Source organism: Equus przewalskii, chromosome 8 (assembly GCF_037783145.1).
Source record: "Equus przewalskii isolate Varuska chromosome 8, EquPr2, whole genome shotgun sequence".
NCBI classification, from domain to species: Eukaryota; Metazoa; Chordata; class Mammalia; order Perissodactyla; family Equidae; genus Equus; species Equus przewalskii.
This window is the reverse complement of record NC_091838.1, coordinates 25,187,977-25,209,688: the sequence shown is the minus strand read 5'-3', so window position 1 is coordinate 25,209,688 and position 21,712 is coordinate 25,187,977. Positions and strand designations below refer to the sequence as shown.

Sequence of the window (21,712 nt, the reverse complement as noted above, 5' to 3'; positions counted from 1 at the left end):
AACCAGAAAATAACCTAAAATAGGATCTCAGGTCAGGACATTTAATATTTAGGGTTTACCATGATGCTTAGAATTGATGACAAAAATTAGTTCAAGCTTAAAGGATAAATGTTCCTGGGAAGAAGGAAGGAAAAAAGAAAGGAGGAAGGGAAGGAGAGAAGGAAGCAAGGGAGTAGGGATGGAAACCAACCAGAAGGACACGGGTTAGGGGGTAAAGGCCAAGGCCAGGAAGAAAGTGATTTATTGAAAATATGGTCCAATCAAGAAATCGAAGCTTCTCCATGACCCAACACTAGAAAATCTTCTGATTCCCCCTAACAAGTAATAATAATTTATTGTATTAAAAAAACCAGTCCTTCTCCACCTTTTTCACACAGTACCCAAACTGAGGCATGCGCGAGAAGTAAAGAGTTCCTACGTCCAGAGCACTGGTAAAAAATGTTGCCAGTGTGAGTGGAAAGCCTGGAATGAACAGGTAGCATGGAAAATGATATTCTGGAAAGTGCCATAGAAGAAGAGAAAATGAGAAAAAGTAATGGCACATATGCAAAGCTAAAAGTAAAGAAATAACCTTCGTGCCATAGAAAGTTCTGCTCAAGAGAATCAGACTCCTCTTCTGTTTCCTTTGATGTGTTTAATCCAAACATACATGTATATCTTGAGCAAAATCACCTATAAGGAACTACAGAAGGTGCCATAATTCTAGGGGCTGGAGAAAGGGGCTTAGTTTTTTAGGGAAAGAGAAGGATCACCTAGCATATGAACCTGTGTGGGTCTGGGAGATTCCGGAGAGGAGTCAGAGCTCGGGGGGGAAGCCCACTCCCCATCTACCTTATTATTGTGTGCTCTGGTATACTGGTCAATGAAACATGGCAAGTTAAGAATAAGAAAGGAATGATTTTACGATGGAGTGTTGGCTACTCTTCATGTCTGGCTTTCCTTTAATTAGCCCACTCACAGTTTCCCACAAACCATGCAGGAGAGAACCTGCAAGTTCATAAGATATCAAGCAATGTGGGCCCCCTTAGCCAGGGCCTGGAAACACGAAGAAATCTTGCACTGCATGGTTCAAATTTTATCCAGAGTCAAAAAAACAGTTAAATGATGTTTAAATTAAAGCACTGAGTGGCCAGCACACTTATAGCTATTATAAGAGAAAATAGTCAATATTCCAAGAATGGAGGCAGGGAGAAGTGGAAATGTCATGGGTTTTTATTACATACTTGTCAGGCTTATTATGGGGTGGTATATTCAATTTAAAAGCTGCCTATCAATTACATAGTTATATGCAAAAAAATTTAAGGATTTGTATACACTAGCTTAAGAGGTATAGAATGTACGCAGTAGATAGAGCCAAAGAGCCCTTTGGGACTGTCTGAAAGAATACCATTAATTTTTACAGTGTACTTTCATTTCTGGAGCCATTCCAGCATTGGCTTTCTATAAAAATCATTTCAAGTTTAGAATTATGCTATTTGCTTGCAGCAACATCACAGGAGCAGTAGTGCACCATATGTTGCTACTTAGCAACTTAGTGTATAAGTCCCAAAGCATGTACTGATTTGAAAATTGAACAGGAATTATAATTGTTGAGTGATGCTATGAGGCAAGTTGTCTTGGATTACTAAACTATGCAGATGTTTGATGTTATGTAGGAAAAGGAACAAAACTATTTTTTTTTTCCCTATAGGATGACTAAAACCTTATTTATGGTTGCCGAAAGGGGTAAATTGATTAAAATTCCCCAAAAGAATACCAGGTAAGGAATTCTAGAACACACTATACTATAGTAAACAAAAGGAACATTAAATGTAAAATTTAGCTAAGGCCATTCAACTTAGGTAATTTGTGAAGTTTATCCCCCCCCTTATTATCTTGCATTAGTCTAATTTTTTAAATAGCATATTCTAAAAACATTTCCATATGTGCTACATTATTAAAAAGTACTTTGCTTCTGGCACACAAACCTGCCGTATCTTTACAAAGCACACGAGGTAACGGAGTTCTTGACTCCTTCAGAAATTATCACTGGTATTTAAAACATTCTTAGTAACTCCTGACTGAAATATTAAGAACAATAATGTTAGTTGTTTGATTTGAGCCAGGGCTTAATATTATCCATTCTACTTGAATTTTAAAATCTAAGGAGCCAAGTTGTTATGATGTATATGCTTTGAATTTCCAGTCCTTTATCCAAAAGTCTTTAAGATGGGCATAATGATTCTCTGAAAGGGAGCAGCTGCTTTATAACAGCAATCATTTATTGAGTTTGTATTTCTACTGTTTCAAACAAATTCAATTAGCCCTTACACTTCAAAACCCTAAAGGCACCAAAGAGATAATACCGGGGTGCCTTAATCTAATAGTAATACTAAACTTGTCAGTACAGTTTTGGGATTGATGGTTAGAAGAAAATTAATAGTAACATTTTTCATTTTTTAATCAAACAGTCCTATTCAGAACTACCTATGGATCTTGGAGGCTACTTAGCTGAATGAATTTAGTTAAGTAAGAATTCTAAATGCAAAGCTCAGCCTTCCAAAGGCATTCTGAGACTGATCAACTCAGCGGCATAGAAGGAAATGTGGTCCGGATCTTTGAACCCAATGATGACCTTCTCGTCTGAACAATATAGTGTCGTTTCCAGAATGTCTGCCAGAGAAGACAGTGATCATAATGACTTCTAAATGCAAAGTTCACAGAGAGGCGGGCCTGCCTCTGTTTTGAGTTAAGCACGAGACATTTTGCTCTTAGAGAAATTTCAAAGCTTCACAAAGTGCACCCCTAACATATACATTAGACTTAATTCACTGACAACCACCGTAAAGGAAAATGGAAGTTTGATTTTTGTTCCCTGTTCCCCCACCCCATCCAGTTCTCAAGTCTATTTGGGCCGATATGTGGGCATTGAAATCTAGTACGTTAGAGTTTACGCCATAGTTACTGAGAGATGAAACTCCCAGTGACCACGATTTTACTATTCCAGAAAAAAATACGTTCAAGCACACAAACGCTCCTATGAATTCTCCCTCACTTTCATTTATTTATTTTTGCTTACAATGTTCTTATATATTATGTTATACTGGCACCCTAGGGAAGTTATAATTTTGTTTTAAAAGCCTTGGCTGGATTAAAGGGCCTGGTCTTAAGTATCTAAAAATAAACAGCCCAGCACTCACTTTTATAAATGTAACCGTTTACATTTTCATTGGACTTTTGCTGTCACTTCTCATGATTAAATACTTTGTCACCCACTCCCAGTGAAATGGATACAAATGTGCCCTTGAAAGGTTTCAATCATATCACGCGTTTTGGCTTGAAAAGTACCCACCCAGTAGATGCTGAAGCAGCCACAGAGCGCGCACCGGCCACGTGATTTGGGGTATAAACAGAACATTTTATTGAAAACTGCCCCAATAGTTGATAATGAAAGTGATTTGGGACATGTGCAGCTTATAATGATTAACTTGTCTACAGTCAGAAGCACAAATAACCTGCACCTGTAAAGACTTTATTTCCTAAAGGTAAAACAACTGTTTAGGAAAGCTCATGCTGGCAAAACAGCTGCTTGCCGTTCTGGAGAAGAAACAAGGTAGTATCTTTCAACAAATGCCAACGCGGGTGTTTTATCAGCTCTATCTCATTAACTGGAAACAAGGCTTAAATGCTTTGTTTATAAATTATGATTATTCCTGATTGCGGCAGTTACTGATAGTGCTACTCATTTGCAATGCAACTCTTTGAATTTGTTTAATTACAATTTGAAACAAGGCAGAGAAGATTAATTAACCCACCTGGCTGGCTGGCACATAGTCCTGGCTCGGCTCTGTCATGCTCATATACATGTTCTCACCGTCAAACTGCGAATGAAATAATAGTAAACATTCAGCAATCTCGACTGTGTGCATGTTTGTTGTTGCTTCTTTTTTTTTTTTTTCACCACCAAGCTGGAAAACGGTAGCCATAAAAAAAATACTGTGGTTGGGATACGGAAAAACTGTCCTAGCAAGTGAGCCCCATCTTTTCTTTGATGCTTCTGTTGTCATCCTTCCTGACCCTGGATGTCAGTGATCTGGGGTAATTAGTGCTCTAGTAATTACAGCAAGCAAGCAAGAAATGAATGGTTTCCTTTCATCTGCAATCTGTTTTAAAACAAAATGGCTCATTTTGCGTCCCATGTACACACTGCAGTTCGGTTGTAATAAGTATCAAATGAATGGCACGGTTTCTGAAAGAAAAGGATAATGGAAAATATACGAAGGCACAGCTCAATGCATTCTGAGTTTAGCTCTAAAAGGTGAAAAAGTGCAGCATTTTCATAATAGACTAAAACTGGCTTCATCACAATAGCCTTATGATTAAAATTTTTAAGTTTATAATAATATTTGAAAAGAGCAAGTACCCGTACAACCGGGGCTAAGAATGATAATAACAATGAATAACAATAAAAAGATATGGGCTCAACGATTAAATTTTCCTCTCTGACATTTTTTGAAGACACAGAACTAATGTATTCCAAACGCATAGAAACTCATACGCAAGTTTACAAGCGAAGAACAAAACGGGACGAGGAAATTCACTGGGCAGTGCGACTGCAGGCCTATCAAATCGTTCAAGCAACAACAACAACAACATACTTTTCACCATTTGGGTTTTTGAAAGCAATAATCACTCCATTCAGACTTAAGCCTCAGCTATGTTTATCACTTGATAAATGAGCAAAGCATTCCTTTTTTAGTTAGAGGAAGAATTTTCCCAAGGGAATAATCAAATGGACTAATACAGCCAGCTTCAAAGAGCTGAGTCTGAATATACTTCCATTGGCAGACTAATTTCAGACATGGGAACTTGAAGATCTGAAAATTACTTCTCAAGACAGAACAGTGGTATTGATGGAGGTGCAAATACATGGTAATTATGGACATGCTTTATATACCCAGAAAAAAGAAAAAAATTGTGTCACAGACATCGCATTCCACCACCTCTGAGCTGCCAGCATAAGAGGGTTGAACAACGCTAGGCACACCCTGAAGCATCTGGCTGTAGCCAGCAGCAGTGGGTGCCCTGGCTGTTCACGTTTACGTGAGCTGCACAAGTAAAGACCTCCCTAAGGACCTTAAAGCACTCATGAGGTTAAGTTCAAAGACCCAGAGGATTTCCTCACCCAGCCCCTGCGGATATATTTCATGTTATGTGAACAACCTTATCTAAAGAGATAAGGAAATCACTTGCTGAAGGCTCTGGTTGTTAGGACAAATCAGAAACAGCACACTTAGAAAAGTCTAGCTGGACATCTGGGTTGCTTTGTCATCTGGCTCAGCAGCCCTGAGTCCAAGCGACTTACCCAAGCTTGCTTTTCCATCAGGCAGGTGAACGCCTTCAACCCAAAGATAGTCCAGCCCCAATCAACCCGCCCGACGACTCAAAAGCTGACAGAGAGCATCAGTTAGCATTTCTCCACCCCCACTCACTGTTGGTTTGTTTGCAAATGTTTTTAATGTTAAGATGCCAAAGAACCATTTAAAATATGGACAGTTTCTCTGACTATAACAAACCGAACTGAACAGAAGTAGCGAAGTGAATCAGATTCTCCTCTGCCTATGCATATTCTATAAATGTGTTACTTTCTATTTCATCTTCTCTAACTCATTTTCTAAATCTTGTGTCAGTCTCAAGCCAACTAACGCTTTGAAGTTTTGGTTTTAGTCGATCCAAACTGTATGCTAACTGAGTATATTCAATGTTACTGCTCTTGATAAGGACTCTTTCCTCCGCAAGCACCAACGCTTAAGTAATATTGCGCCAAGGCTGAAATAGCATTTTACAATAAGAGCTATGTGGCTGTAAAGCTAACTATTTTATTGAGTACATTCTATGTCCCCATTGCCTACCAGTATCTTTACATGTATTAACTGATATGTATCGACTGATTTAATCTTCACAACAACCAAGAGTTGGGTATTATTATTACCTACATCTTACAAATGAAGATGAAAGGGCACAGACCACTAAAACTTGATGCTGAAGGTTACACAGCTCTTAAGAGGTGGGGCTGGAATTCAAAGCCCGGTTTTCTGGCCCATGCACTTAACCACTAGAAGATATAAATATATTCTGAATCATATGATGAGTTAACTATCGATTCTGAAAATACTGTTAATAATTATCAAAGCAGATTGTTGGTAATATCTCAGTGACGTTGAGATCTTATCTAGAATTTCGGTGGTATTGTGACACTTTCAGAAAAAACAAGAGTCATGGTGAGCTGTCAAGTTAGTAATCAAGCTGACGGAATATTCCTTGATGTTTTCGAATTAAGCTTTAAAAGAGTGAGAGGTGGTGTGATGGTTGATTTTATGTTGTCAACTTGACTGGGCCACAGGATGCCCAGGTATTTGGTCAAATATTATTCTGAGTGTGTCTATAAGAGTATTTTTTGATAAAATTAACATTTGAATTGGCAGACCAAGTAAAGCAGATTACTTCTTCCCCTTTTTTTGGGTGGGCCTCATCCAATCAGTTGAAGACTTTAATAGAACAGAAAGCTGACACTCCTGAGAGTAAGAGGGAACAACTCCTGCCTGACTGTTTGATCTGGAACATCAGTCTTTTCCTGCCTTCAGACTCAAACTGAAACATCAGCTCTTCTTGGGCATCAAGCCTGCCAGCTTTTGGACTGGAACTATCCCATTGGCTCTCCTGGGTTGCCAGCTTCCCAATTACAAATCTTGGGACTTCTCAGCCTCCAGAATCATGTGAGACAATTCCTCATAATAAATCTCTTTTTATGTATGTATACGTCCTGTTGGTTCTGTTTCTCTGGTGAACTCTAAAACAGGTGGCTTCTTCTATTACTATCAAGATAATCACAACACTTCCAAAAGTTGATTTCTGGAGGAACTCAATGTAGAAACACACAAAGAGATGAAATCTATTTCATGCTATTGCTTGCTTTTAGGGAAGCAGAAGCCATGCTGACTTTACTGCGAGAGTCTCTGGCCTCACTGTGCCCACTCTCTGTGCCCAGAACATCCCACGGACATTCATACCTCTTTGTCCAGAATGGCTTCCTTCCCTTTTAGTTGTTGAAATGTTTCTTAGGCTCCTCAGGTCCCCTTAGTCAGGGCTGGGCTGTCTCCAGCCTCTGGGCTCCCCTGGCAGCCCTCTGGTTCCAGGCAGGGTTTGTTTCCAGGGGACTAACTCCACTGGGCTGTGAGCTACCAGAGGACACAGTGTACATGCTAGTTATCTTTAGTGCCTCCACAGCTTGGGGCCAGCACATAATAAGTCCTCTGGAAATGTCTAATTAGCAAAAATTAAATAATATTTGCTTCATTAAATAGATTACCTTCCTAGAGAAGGTGGTGACTTGAGAAGAGAAAGAAGATTCAGCTTTTAAAGAATGGTTTGAAGGCTTTTGAAAGGGGTCAACTCAAAGTCTTACAGCATATCAAAATTTGTTACTATAGGAGCAGAAGCCCTCAAAAATAAAAATTAAAAAAAAAAAAATGGAGGCTAGCCCAGTGGCATATTGGTTTAGTTCACACACTCTGCTTTGGCAGCCCGGGGTTCACGGGTTCAGATCCCGGGTGCAGACCTAGGGTTCAGATCCCGGGTGCAGACCTACACATTGCTCATCAAGCCATGCTGTGGTGGCATCCCACGTACAAAATAGAGGGAGATTGGCACAGGTGGTAGCTCAGGGACAGTCCTCCTCAAGCAAAAAGAGGGAGATTGGCAACAGATGTTAACTCAGGGCCAATTTTACTCACCAAAAAAAATAAAAGAGTTAAAAAAAAAAACATTTAAGAAATGTACAGAAATAGCCAGGACACCACTACACAAATTCTGGATCCAGTTCTTCCTCAAGATTTTTATTTAATTAAAAAACATATAGATTGTCCAAGAATCAAAAGAGCAGGCTATAAATGAGTGTATGCCCTCTTTCTGAAGAATTTTGAGTTCCCAAATAAAAATACATATGTGTGTCAGAACAGGCCTAGTCATTCTCCTTGTAGTTGGAAAAACTCTTGGGCCCAGGGAGAAAAATAAGCCAAGATCCCAGTGGGCTCCCCGACTCCCCAAATATACTCATCAGGTTAATGTCATCACTGTATTTGTCATGGCTCCACCAACCACACCCTGTCCAGGAGCTGGTACCGGGGATCTCAAAAGATTTCGTGTTGATGCAACATTCTTAGACTGACTCCTGTGGCATGGGCGTATGTCCAGCCATCACTTAAAGCAGAATTACAGTGCAGAGACTCCTAGAATTTTGGTCTTGGAAAGGGCCCTGAAAGCATCCTATCTGAACCCCTCATGTTATGATTGAAGAAACAGACTGTTTTATATATTGAAGAAACGCACAGTCCATCTGAGAATAGAATCGAGGTCTGGATTTCCAGTAGAAGAGTTTTCCATGATGACCTACTGCTTTATATTCCATCGCCCATAAAAAGTAGAGGATCGGATTCTACAGCTACCGTCTTATACTCCATCTCTCATAATAAGTGAGAGATCAGACTCTGCGACTGTTTGTACACGGCTTGTTTGCACACCCTGCAGTCTTGAACACACAGAATTTGCATTATTACACTAATGATCTAACTTCACTTAATCTAGACCACATGTTAGGTGAACCTTACTAATAACTGTTGTGATAACACTGTTTTATTAAACATAACTAACACAGTGCTTAAGTTCCCGTGCTCTGCTTCAGCAGCCTGAGGTTCAATGGTTTGGATCCCAGGCATGGACCTACACGCTGTTTGTCAAGCCATACTGTGGCAGCATCCCACATGCAAAATAAAGGAAGACTGGCACAGATGGTAGCTCAGGGACAGTCTTTCTCAAGCAAAAAAAGGAAGATTGGCACAGAGGTTAGCTCAGGGCCAATCTTCCTCACCAAAAAACAAAACAAAATGAAAAAAACTAACACATTCCCTTACTCCTTACATTTATCACAGTTATTATTCTTAGAAGTCAATGGAACTTAGGCATTATAGCTTTTCAAAATATACCTAAGCACACGAGGACTTTTCATTCCTGTGTATTCTCAATTTAAAACCTGAAGCAAAGCTTGAAAGAAGAAATAGGCTGAGGTGTTTAAATCTAAATGTAAATGGCATCAAGTCAGGATTAGCCTTTCTGACCAAGTGCTTTCATACTCTTTATTGTGTTTCTATTTCAAAGCACCAGGGGATGCAATCCCATAAAAAGCCATTTATAATCTTCTACTACAGTTTTTTGAAATTGTTTTTAGAGGATATTAACCAAACCCATAATCCCAAAGAGCTTTTCAAACTAGGTAGTTATTATTTCTTCTATTTAAAAACTGAAAGCAGGCATCCAACATGGTTTGAACATGGTGAATGATGAGCAAAAATGGGCAACATTAGGCTACCAAAACCACTAAAACGAGGAAAATCAAAGACAGCATGAGAAGTATAAATCAACGATTGGCATTGGTACAGGAAATGGGATCTTTTCAGGGAAACCATTAGAAGAAAAGCAGAAAACTGCTGCTAGGGAAGTGGGGGGAACCTCATGGAATTCATGAAACAGTACCACATTGTACTGCCTAGAAAAGGGAAAACCTTACATTTCTGGGTGTTTTCTGAAGGAATATTTGATACTTGGACTTTTTTTTTGAGTTAAAAATGGAAATGTTTCCAACAGGGAGTTAATTTGACATTTCTTAGAAGATGCATTATAATAAGTCATTATAAGAGAGGGTAATATCCTCAAAATAGAACATCCATTTTTGCATTGCTTGGCTCAATATAGGACCACAAGTCATTTTTTTTTTACGTAATGGAAGAAACAACTTAAGTTCGGTCAATGAAGTCAAAGACTTCTGTTGTTTCATGTAGAGCAAAGCATTTTGAAAGCTACGAGCATCGTCAGAAGGGCAATGATGGGCACACGAACACAGCTCTCACGGCTGTTCATGCGCATGGTAACAAGTATCCAATAAAAACAGAGCAAGGAGAACGCCTGCACTGACCACCCACCCTTTCTTTCTCAAGGACAAAGGTCAGGAGACACTGGAGAGGGAATATGTGTTTATTTATCTGGCAGCTTCAAGGCTGAATGTGTTGATGCACAAGAGTCGAAGGTGGTCGGCCTCCAGGCCCAGCCAGGCTGAATGAAAGTGGTACTGAGCACAGCGGGCCACGAAAAGTGGCTCACACTGAAAGGAAAGGAGACCAGCTGAGCTTGGGCTATCAGCACCCCAGGAAAAGGAAGTGGAGTTCCTCTATTAGTGTTTGAACGGATGTGGTTACTACCTGGGAGCACACAGAGCTGAGCAGGGAAAGAGAAATCCCTCTTGGCTGGGCTCCTGTCACTTGAATGGAGTGGTAGACACTCTGGTGCAGATCTGAATGGCATGGAGAGGGAATATGATCTGGGCGTAGCCTGGCTGCTGGGAAGACCCGGCCACTGCGGGGGGAGGGGGGAGAGAGAGTACTATACCCCCAACTTAGAATCTGGACTCTGTTTTGGAAACGGATTTATATTCTTATTTTTATCCTAGGGATATATCTACTTGGGGAAGAATCGTATATCATGTTAACTTTGTTAACTTCGATCACTGAAATTTTCAATAATAAGGCTAGGCGTGTATTTTGAACTTAGACTCGTTAAGTACTGTCCTACACCGAGACTCAGTGGCACGAATCTCAGCACGTAACAGCAGTTTCCCTCTGCTGCTACCGGTGTGGCTACAATGCAATGCTTGTTTGTTTAAACAAACACAGTAAACTTATGAACTCAAATGAACACTGTATTCTTTTAAGTAGTCACCTTAGGGGCTCCACACTTGAGATGAGGCCGTGATGCTTTGAATCAGTTTTATCCCTTGCAGGCACTTCCAATCACATTAACTATATTAAGGCATTTAATTTTTGTAACAATCTTGTAATTGGTGACTATTATGACTCTCATTTCACAGATGACAAAACTGAGACAAAAAGGAGTTAAAGAACTTGTCTGTGATGGATCCAAGCACATGTTCCCCAGGTCTGCTCAGCCTGCCTGACCCTCAGGCCTTGGCCATTGGCCTTTGCTTTCAGAAATGGCTGACACTATCCCATGGTCACGAAGCCCCCAAACCCCCAGACACACCGTTTCTGCTGCCACCACAGCTATAGTCTAAGATGCCCCAAGCCCGGCACCAACTTACATCAAGATGCTCCGCACCTGGGCTGGAGTCGAGGTGGTTCTGCCTTCCCCAGAGTCATGCTGAGGCAACACATCCTGAGAGTGCACAGGAAATACGGCCCAACGGAGAGGCCCAGCCCACAGCGTGCCCTGTGTCTTCTTTAGAGAACTCCCGCATGGCCACCAACCAGCTATGATTTCTTGGAACTATGGCAGCTTGGAAGATGCTATTCCTGCCTCCCTGTCTCGCTTCCTTTCTCCCTCACTCTTGTTTCCCTGGGCTTGCACTCCCAGTGTTAACATGTGAGCTTGCACTGCAGGCTCTGCTTTCTGGGGAACTTGGACTAAGACAGTGCCCAATAGCACACAGGTAATAAGGGACAGTGCTCTTAACCTCAATGCTACACTAATCTCGTCCCATCCTTGTTCTGCTTTCATTATATTATTTTTAAGAATCATTAATTTCATTTTAAATTCCTGTGCAAAGACAGAAACCAGCTCATGAAATAGTAATAAGCAGAACTAAGATTTTCCTTTATAAGGAAAACATCACTCTATTTGAAAGAAAAAAATGCAAGTTTCTAGAAACCTTCATTAATCCCAAACTTCCAACACAAAGCAATCTACTTTATGCATTATTTTATTTTGCATTATTTAAGAAAGAAAAGAACGTGTGGATAAAAGCTTAGCTATCACTCCAAATCCATGCTGGTGAAGTTAATAGAAGTAAGTTTAACCGAATCAAAACATGCATGACCTATGCCTCTGGTTTTTACTAAAAAGCCTCCACAAGGTGTCTCATATTGGAAAATGAAGAGCAATGATTTCTGACTCCACATAGGAGCCTTGTTTTGGAAATGAATTCCCAAGTAATTTCTGAATTTCTATAAAGTGTAAAGCTGTAAAACTGTAGTGTATAGTTGAAACTCAGTGTAGTTTCAAAGGATTGGTTCAGAACGTTCCTCGGACTTGCCATGTTTTAGACAAATTTTTCTGAATCCATCTAGTTAGGGAACAATTTGAGAAGTACATTCAGATTTGCTGGCAATCCGTACCTAAGCTCAGTTATTTCCACATCATGTCAGCTCTCACCTCATTTACCACAGTACCTAAATCCTGCATAGATGTGCAATGAAAAGTATGAAAGTCATTACTGGGTGGGGTGGGGGGTGGGGTTTGGCTCTTTTCTTGCTAGTTCTCCTTTTTAAGCACAGTGAACATTTTTCAGTGTATGACATATAGAGAAAAAGGTGAGACTATTTTCCTCCACATGTCTGGTCTGGAAGAGCATGCTCTGTTCTGGGAACCTCAAAACAAGAAAAATGGAAGAGACTAGCAGAAGTTCAGAGCATTGAAAAGGTTATGAGACTAGAATGACAGATGTAGAAAAAAGATTAACAGAGAAGTTATATTTAGACCGGTTAGGACCCAATTAAGTGGGACCAAAACTTCTTAAAAAGATCTGAGGACAAACAATTATTGAATGATTTTGAGATTAAAAGCGGTAATACCAAATAAAAATACAAATAGGAAGGTACAGAGTTATTAAGACAGAGATTCTCACTTCCCTATCATTATTACTCATAAAATAACATTGAGACTAAATATAACAATGATGTTACAGGAATAGACTTTTGGTAATTAAAATCTCCTAATGGTAGGACAGGTGTTGAAACATATTTGGTTTGTTCAGGGTGAAACTGACCAGTTGGAAATACGAGATGTTCAGGTCTACATCCACTCCATTTCCTTTCTGAGATCATATTTGACATTTACTTTTTTCAGGTTCCAGAGAGTTTCTGTTTTCTAACTGAAAACATAATGACATTTTAAAGAACTGGATTAAATACCAAGAAAAAAAAAATCCTTCAAGTCACTGAGTATGGGTTTGTCCATCGTGAAAGGAAGCTAAGCTCCGTTGGTGTCTATCTTTCATTTTAAGGAAATCAAGAAGTCGCTCCATCCATTTATTATATCAAAAGGAGTGTAATTTTTGAATTTTCTTTAACAGCTTCAAATACTGTACAGTTATATCTATTTTTGCCTAGTCTCCTTTGATATTTAACCATGATTTCATGGGACTTTCCCTGCTGACTTATCCATATTTTTGACAATTATCACATAATTTCCCTTGCTTCACCTTAAGGTTTCATGCGTAAGATGTTCCCTTCCCAAGGCACATTCATTACACATATTTATAGAGTTTCAATTCCAAAGTTGCTTTTTATTGTCTTCTTGTCTATAATGGTTCTAACAACTCCCACAGATCATTCTCCCACTCCCATTTGACATTCTTTTTTTTGGTAGCATTCTCCTAAATACTTCATCCTCCCTTTTTACAACATCCTTTTTATAATATGATATGTTGCCAGAAACATGTCGGAGCCGAAACTGGAAGTCTTGTTCTGGAAACAGCGTGTCTGCTTCCAGTCAAAGCCTTATTTATACCGCATGGTGAGGAGTGATTGGTTTCCTTTGTTTAACTTTCTGGAATGGCACCATATGATGCTCTTTTGCCGAAAAATGGAGAGAAGAAAATATTACCACATGATACTATCAGGAGTGAACCATTGAGCATGGTCTTGCTGGTACATTAAAATTCAATGGTAATCGACACCTTCCCCGATAAAAATGTGGTAATCATTCATTTATTCACTCAACAAATGATCGTTTTACACCTACTGTGTGCCAAGCCCCTTTCTCAGTGATAGCAGTTTGCATTATTTTATGCTTATTGTGTGCCAGATGAACACATGCATTCACTCATTTAGTCCTTATCGCAACCCTGCGAGGCAAGCAGTATTCTTGTCCTTTTACCAATAAGGAAACTGAGCCTTAAAGAACTAAGTCATTTGGAAGGGGCAGAGGAGAACCTAAATTCCAGGTCTTTCTGATGGCAGAAAATTACCTTATAGGAGAAGACCTGCTAAAGGGAAACAAGACCCTTGGAAAAATAGGAGGATCAATCAACAAGCAAGTTTTAGGTATCCCAAAGTGACTGCAGAATTAACAAACATCATAACAAATTCAATGACTACCAGGACAGTGGACTTCATTCGATTATTCTAGTGACAACGCCCACTTAACGACAATGGGTATTTCCTGTAATTCCATACCATATTCCATAGTCAACTCTGTCTGGACCAGAGCAGCCAGCAGAGGCAGAAGGTATGTTAGGAAGACCGTAGAGTCCAGTGATCCCGGGTGGGGTTTGAGCCCTATCTCTGCCACGAAGTAGCTGTGAACTTGGGAAGATAAGGCCTCTGTGAGCCTCAGTGACTCTGCCACAGGATTGGCATGAGGACCAGAGCTGCTTGGGGAAGCACCAGCACAATGCACAGGTCTCACAGTTACTCAAAGGACGTCCATTACCTTTCTGTTTGCTGCTTGATGATCTGGACTAGCAGTGTGAGTACGCTAAACTAGCCTTGCTTCACCTCCTCCACTGCTTAAAATCCTTCAACGCTCCCCAAGGTTTGCAAGGTTATTCCCACCTCCTTAGTTTAGAACACAAGGGCCTTCATGATATGAAGAGCTGTACCACTTGTTTATGACTGGTGTCCACTCCAAATGGCCAGTGCCAGTGCCACAACAAGGGTTAAATATTTTTAACATCACTCCCGTCTGTGGTTCATGTCACTTTATATTTCATCCTTGCCTGATGATTTACATGTGGCCCACAAATCCCTGCCTCTGTTCCTTCCCATCATCTCCTCAGCTTGGAACACCTTTCCACCTCCTGCTCGCTGTTATTTGCCTGTCTATTTCCTAGTTACAACACGATCATAGATCAACCAGCCTGGAATACTTCAGAGAGTGAAAGGAGGTACTATTACTAATTATGATTGAACAACAGGCATAAATTTGGACGCTCCTAGACAAGGAGGTAAGCCTTCCCTGACATCACTGATGATTTAGGGGCCCTTCTCTGTGCCTCCCTGGGTTCTCCACAGCATCTGTTGCTTATTAGAGCCTAGATCTCATTGTACCACCATTCTCTCCATCTCTCCTACATTGGACTATGAATGCTTTGAGGGCACAGACTTTCTTATTTATTTTTCTATCTCCAGCACTTAGCATATGCCAAGCACATAGTATTTACTAAATAACATTAAATGAATGATCAAATAAATTCAGTGCAATATTGTGAGAACTAAAAGCATTTCAGATAGCTCATCATTCTGTTATTCTGCAGTAACATTTATTCCATGTGCTTTCATTTCCAAATCAATTTCCATCCATGAAAATAACTGACCCTCAAGGGGCAGTGGACAAAAGCTTCTGTAAACCAGATCACACTCTGGTTTTCCATTTCTTCCTGTTCTACAGGGACTGAATTTTCTTCAGTCACTCTAGCTTGAATAATTTGAAAAGAAGTTCATTTTATGAGAGCTTAGATAATAGCTAAAAGCTTCATGGTACCACACAGGCAAGTCCAGTTCAGGAAGCAGATTGTGCCCATGCTGCTCCAGATCAAGCTGGTTTATTTTTTCACGCTGACGTCAAGCTGCTGGTGAACATTTTGCTCTCTGAATCATCTCCAAATCTATACCGGCATGCTAATAAAAAGCCGAATGGATTGGCACACAGAGCGTGATTCATGCCCCCATTTTCCCCGTGTGGTTTGTAGGAATCAGGGCCCCTTACTCCCTTGTAGGTATGGCAGAACAGGACAGAATTTAGGAGAGATTCCATCATGGAATCTTTGAAATAAGGAGACCCAGATAGGAGTCCCAGTTCTGACGCTTCCTAGCAGACTAGTCTTGCGAACGAGGGTAAGAATTACACTTTCTTCATGAAATTATTTCAGATTCAAATGAGACATGCAAAAGCACTTGTAAATTGTAAAGTTCTAAACATATAAACGCTGTGCTACATTCTGGAAACTATGGTACTTCCCCCTCATGGCAAGATTATTTGACTGTTTCCATGATTAGTTGGAAAGATTGATAGGCAGAAAGTAGTGTAGAATTAGGCTCAATATGTTGTAAATTAGCCTATGAAAAGGTGTTTAATATGGGAAATGTGTAGACATTATTTTTTAATCACTACATACGTAAGGGCACAGCCCTACCTTAAATATTAGAGAAGAGAAAAGCAATGCAGTGGACAAAAGAAAATAGTAGTGTAATCACTAAATACAGGAAAACTTTATAAAGGATCGTGTGCATATGTATGTGCATGTAAATATGTGTGCACATGTTCTTTACATATGTACATATTGATTTACTACATGTGCGTACAAAATATTTTTCTCCTGAAATGTTTTTAATTTGGCTTTTATTTAAGTTATTTTAGATTACATAGGGAGGCAGCTGACCAGCCCTGGTGGTCTCGTGGTTAAGATGTGGCGCTCTCACCGCCCTAGCCCAGGTTCCTTAACCAGTTGGGGAACCACACCACCTGTCTGTCAGTTGTCATCCTGTGGTGGGGGTGTGTTGCTGTGATGCCAAAAGCTATGCCACCAGTATTTCAAATACCAGGAAGGTCACCCATGGTGGACAGGTTTCAGCAGAGCTTCCAGACTAGACAGACCAGGAAGAAGGACCTGGCCACCCACTTCTGAGAAAAACCGGTGATGAAAACTCTAATGAATAGCAACGGAGGCTTGTCTGATACAGCACTGGAAGGTGAGAGGATGGTGCAAAAAGACCGGGCAGGGTTCCGCTCTGTGTACACAGGGGCTCTAGGAGTTGGAATCAACACCATGGTTCTGACAACAAAGGGGAGCGGCTCTTATGGAATAATATTAAAAATGCCACACAAAACTGCAGGAGAAGTTGTCTGAAAATGCAAAGCACTATTGAACCCTTCTCTTAATTCATGGAGAAAATATTCCCAGTTATAGGCAACAACATCATATCACATTCACTATACTTGCTTCAGGCAAAGTTACTGTCATAAATATTTACTGTCATAAAATGCAGATTTCAGAGAGTTTGGGCATGAAAAATGCAATGTTATACTTAATCGTATAGTAGGATGATATACATCTCCTATAGCATTTTATTTCTCTTAGCCTATTAGCTTTATGCATTAAATTATCCATAAGATAACAATCGCTCATTGTTTTTTATGGAACTATATAACAATTTTTATTCTAGTTCAACAATTGCATAATCTAGTTAGATACTTAAGCTATTTCAGTAATCAGTTAATGTTCCTTATAATGTTCACATCAAAGAAATTACGTAATCTCTACACTCTGTAACCTATTATTTCGTCTTCTGTAAGAAACATTACATTATTAATATCTTTTGCACATTTCATATTTTCTATGAAAAATTCTGGCATAACATATTTTTATAACCATTAAGTAAATTAATATTAATGTCAGTTTAAGCGGTTTTAGGATTTTTTTCTTTGAAATGCCTTCCGAATAGCTCTGAGCAGAATGTACATATTTTAAATATATCTAATGAGTCTTGTCTCCAAGAAATCCTTCAATGTTACTTGAGACATTAAACTTGAAACAAATAATTTAAATATATATTGAAGTAAGAATAGGATGGAAACTAAACATTAGAGTAAGATCAAATTATCCAAGATGGATTTTTATTTTAAAAGCAGAATGATGTTGCCTTTTCTTCAGAGTTAATATGACTTTCCTCAAAAAGTTTTATTATAGTGCCTATTACCCATTCTACATAATTTAGGCAAAAAAACCTCTTTGTTCACATGACAGGAAAACATCCTACATCTAATATTTAAAATCTATATTTTACAAGACCCCCAGCGCATCCCATTTTCAGACAACAAAACTGCATTTGTAATAATGCATTTGCATTAGTGGTTCCAAAAGCTATTTGTAGTTTCTCAAAACATGTACATTCTAACCGTTATGTAGATTGTAAACTGTACTTTTTTAAAACAGTGGATTTTCACACTGGCAGATCGTTGAAAAGGAAAGGCCCTGTGGATATGGGTTTTCAGGAAAGTCTATGAGGCTTCTTGTATCTGTATTTTCTCCATTAGCAGTTCTTGAACACTGTTTTCAGTGAAAAACCCTTTAAGGTGTGAAGCTGACCGAATGAAGGGTTTCTGTAATGCCAACCACATCAACCATACAGTTTAAGCAATTTCATTATTTAGAAGGTTACTAGAACTTCCTTGGATCTTTCTGGATTCAAAGTTTTGTTTGATTTAGTTTCTTCAGTTGCTTGGTCCTAGCTTTGATCATTCCATTTAATAATATCATGACTGGTATTACAATGCAACCACATCTTCTAGGGAAGTGGTTCTCAACTGGGGGTGATTCTCCCCCCACAACGATTGTTAGGACTGAGGAGTGCTACTGGCATCTAGTGGGTAGAGGCCAGAGATGCCTCTGTACAGCCTCAGCCCCTAAAGAAAAGAATTATCCGACCCCAATATCAACAGTGCTGCTGCTGGAAACCCTGGTCTATGGAATGAGTTGAGTTTGAGGATTTGGTCATTCTCATGACAAAAGGTGAGATGAAAGATGACATCAACTATGAAATGATTCACTTAAGTAACAAAGGCAGCTCAAATCTAAATCAATTATTGTCTGTTTAAAAAAAAAATCATGTAGATATGGCCTAAATAGTTTGTACAATGCAATGTAATTATCCAACTCTTATAGGGACGATAGTACCATTCCAGGTGCTTTGGGTATGATGTTCAAAATAAGAATTAAAGAGCCCTCATCATTCCACAATTACAACTCCATTAATTCAAAATAAACACACACCGTTTTACATAAACTTCGGAGTTACAATTACTCTGGGTAACTACAGAAGAACAAAATAAACTCTTCAAACTACACATAAAAACTGCCACTTGTCACGGTTAAAACCTAAAAGCTCTAAGAAAAATTAGTGATTTGTTAATTAGGATTCTATTTATCCTTTCATGCGCAAAGCTAATTATTTGTTTGCAAGATGCTGCATCTTCATTAAAACCATTAGTATTCTGAGTAGATAGCAGTATTAATTTTATAAATGGAATTGGAATTTCTCCACTGTGTTTCACGCAGTTCTTAAGACAATAAATATTTCCACACAATATTATCTATCTAAAGAGGATAATTCCTTATAGTAACAAAAAGCAATTATATTTAATTCACAGTATCCACTATTTTTTGAGCAGTCTTCCTGGATATCAAGCAGGCATGTATATTATTCTTTGAGAGAGATATTTGTAATATGTATATATGATATCAGAGGGGAGGGGCTAGACACTATTTACCAACCCCTATCTCCCAGAAATATTGTTATATTTTCAAACAACATAAAGTCTTCTCAGTTTTTCTAAAGAAGAGTCCATAAATAAGTTACCTTCTAAAAGCTCAAGAGAAACTAATGTAAAATTAATTTGTAAGTCCTTTGAATTTGGAATGTATTCCATATTTTTTAGGCAGCGTGTTTATCTCCCCAGTTGTGACTTCATTGGTTAATAACATTGTGAGTTTCATTCTCTTAGCGTGTGGTGGCTGGGCATTGAGGAAACTGTCTCAGGAGCGTAGGGAGCAGCTAAGGGAAGTCTGCCTGGGATTTTGGTGGCCCCATGTGATTCATAAAGTAGATGATCTTCCCAATGGTAACTGGAAGTGGGAAAGGGGAGCCTCGGGTCCCCTCAGTTTGAGTGGAATCAGATGACATAGCAAATTAGAAGTGTTCAGAGAAAAAAATCTCCCTAAGACGGAACTCTGGGAGGACTCGGTCTGGGTTCTCCACGCCTTGAAATGGTGGACAGCATCTGTGGTGCAGCCGGGGTCCACCTTTCACACTGGTTATAATGCATAAGACAAGGAATATGCACACAAAGTACTTGGATAATCTTAGAGGAAAGAAATTACCTAATGTTTGAAGTATTCAAACACTATTCGTCCCTAGATAGAAAAGTATACATTAACATATTTGCTTTTTAAAATAGCTTATTGCTTAGCTTTTTCAAAGATTAATAAACTTTATTTTTTAGAGCAGTTTTAAGTTCACAGCGAGTTGTCCTATATCCCCGGTCCCCACATGCACACAACCTCACCTACTATTGACATCCTGCACCAAGGTGCTACTTTTGTTACAATCAATGAACTGACATTGACACGTTATCATCACTCAAAGTCCATAGCTTACATCGTGGTTCACTCTTGGTGTTGTACATTCTATAGTATTGGACAAATGCATGATGACATGTATCCACCACGACAGCATCATACGGAAAAGAGCTATATTGGTGGATTTTTTTAGTATTTTTTTTGTCTAGACAATTAGTTAAGAGGGTTCTTTTCAGCCAGTACTGCCTCTATTTACCTCCAAAAAGAACTGTTGCTAAAAATAAAGCCTCTAGCCTAAGCTTTTCCTTATAGTCCTTACCACACTATTAATTGGATTTTTCTTAAATTAACATTAGAGGAGGGTTATGGGAAATAATATGCCTATTTAACACTCTGCTCATTTGACATGTTATCTTCCCAGAAATATCTGTAAGTAGATATAGGATTCTACAAGGATTAAAATGTCAGTAGTTGATTTCATAAAGAGGCAATTCCACAATTACACTTCTTGCGCTGTTCCGTACTCAAACTGAATTTCTGGGAACATTTCCAACTATCCCTAACAGTCTTTCTAGGTTAGTGACCAGGGATGTTTGCAAGTGACTAGATTTATATCATTTGGGCAAAACCTTCCATTTGTGTTACAGGCTATGTTGATACAGAACAAAGTAGAGTAGAGAATTGGTAATTATCTTGTTAATTTGATGAATGTGGACAGCCATACCAGATATTTCAAAATACCAAATAGATTTTTTTTTTGTCTCGGTGATCTAATTTGTTAACCAGATAACTGCCAAGACTCCAACTTCATTCCGTTCCATATAAAATTATTCATAATTTTTCAGTATTTCCAGTATCAGCTACTTAAGGGAAATATATGCAAATGTATGGATATTTTTGCATTAAAGCTGTATTTCTCACTCCATATTGATGATGTAGAGTAAAGCAGAGAAAGAACATAGGGAGTTACAGCTATTTTTGTCCTGCTTCTCAATGGTCAGCATATATTAAAAGGCAATATGGCATGATGGCTAAAAGCTTTGGAGCCAGCACGCTAGAGTTCAAATGCTGGCTCTGCCTCTTACTATATATGTGACCAATGCCTCAGTTTTTCTATCTGTAAAATGGGGAAACAATAGGGCCTATCTCATGGGTCATTGTGAGGATTAAATGTCAGTACATATAAACTGCTTCAAATAGAGCTTAGATCATAGTAAGCAATGAATCAACGTAGCTGTTATCCTTATATTAAAGTCATCATTAAGACTGAGCAAGGGGCCGGCCCCGTGGCCGAGTGGTTAAGTTTGCACGCTCTGCTTCGGCAGCCCAGGGTTTCTCCGGTTTGGATCCTGGGCGCAGACATGGCATCACTCATCAAGCCATGCTGAGGCGGTGTCCCACATGCCACAAGTGGAAGGACTCACAACTAAAAATATACAACTATGTTCCGGGGGGCTTTGGGAGAAAAAGGAAAAATAAAATCTTAAAAAAAAAAAAAGACTGAGCAAACCCATGAAAGATCTTTTAGGGATA

At 39.2% G+C, this 21,712-nt stretch overlaps 1 protein-coding gene across 4 annotated transcripts in view; it reads right to left on the bottom strand.

The window, feature by feature from the left end:
• TOX (thymocyte selection associated high mobility group box) overlaps nt 1-21,712 on the bottom strand; it is a 290,420-nt gene that overhangs the window by 137,876 nt on the left and 130,832 nt on the right. For 2 of the 4 annotated variants that reach the window (XM_070630540.1, XM_070630543.1), the window contains exon 2: nt 3,795-3,860. The exons of 1 other annotated variant lie outside the window; for it this stretch is intronic. In XM_070630540.1, coding sequence (XP_070486641.1) covers nt 3,795-3,860 — 66 coding nt within the window. Of the gene's footprint in view, nt 1-3,794; nt 3,861-5,344; nt 5,709-21,712 lie in introns of those variants that run through there. One more of the 4 variants, XM_070630542.1, reaches the window with a different exon arrangement.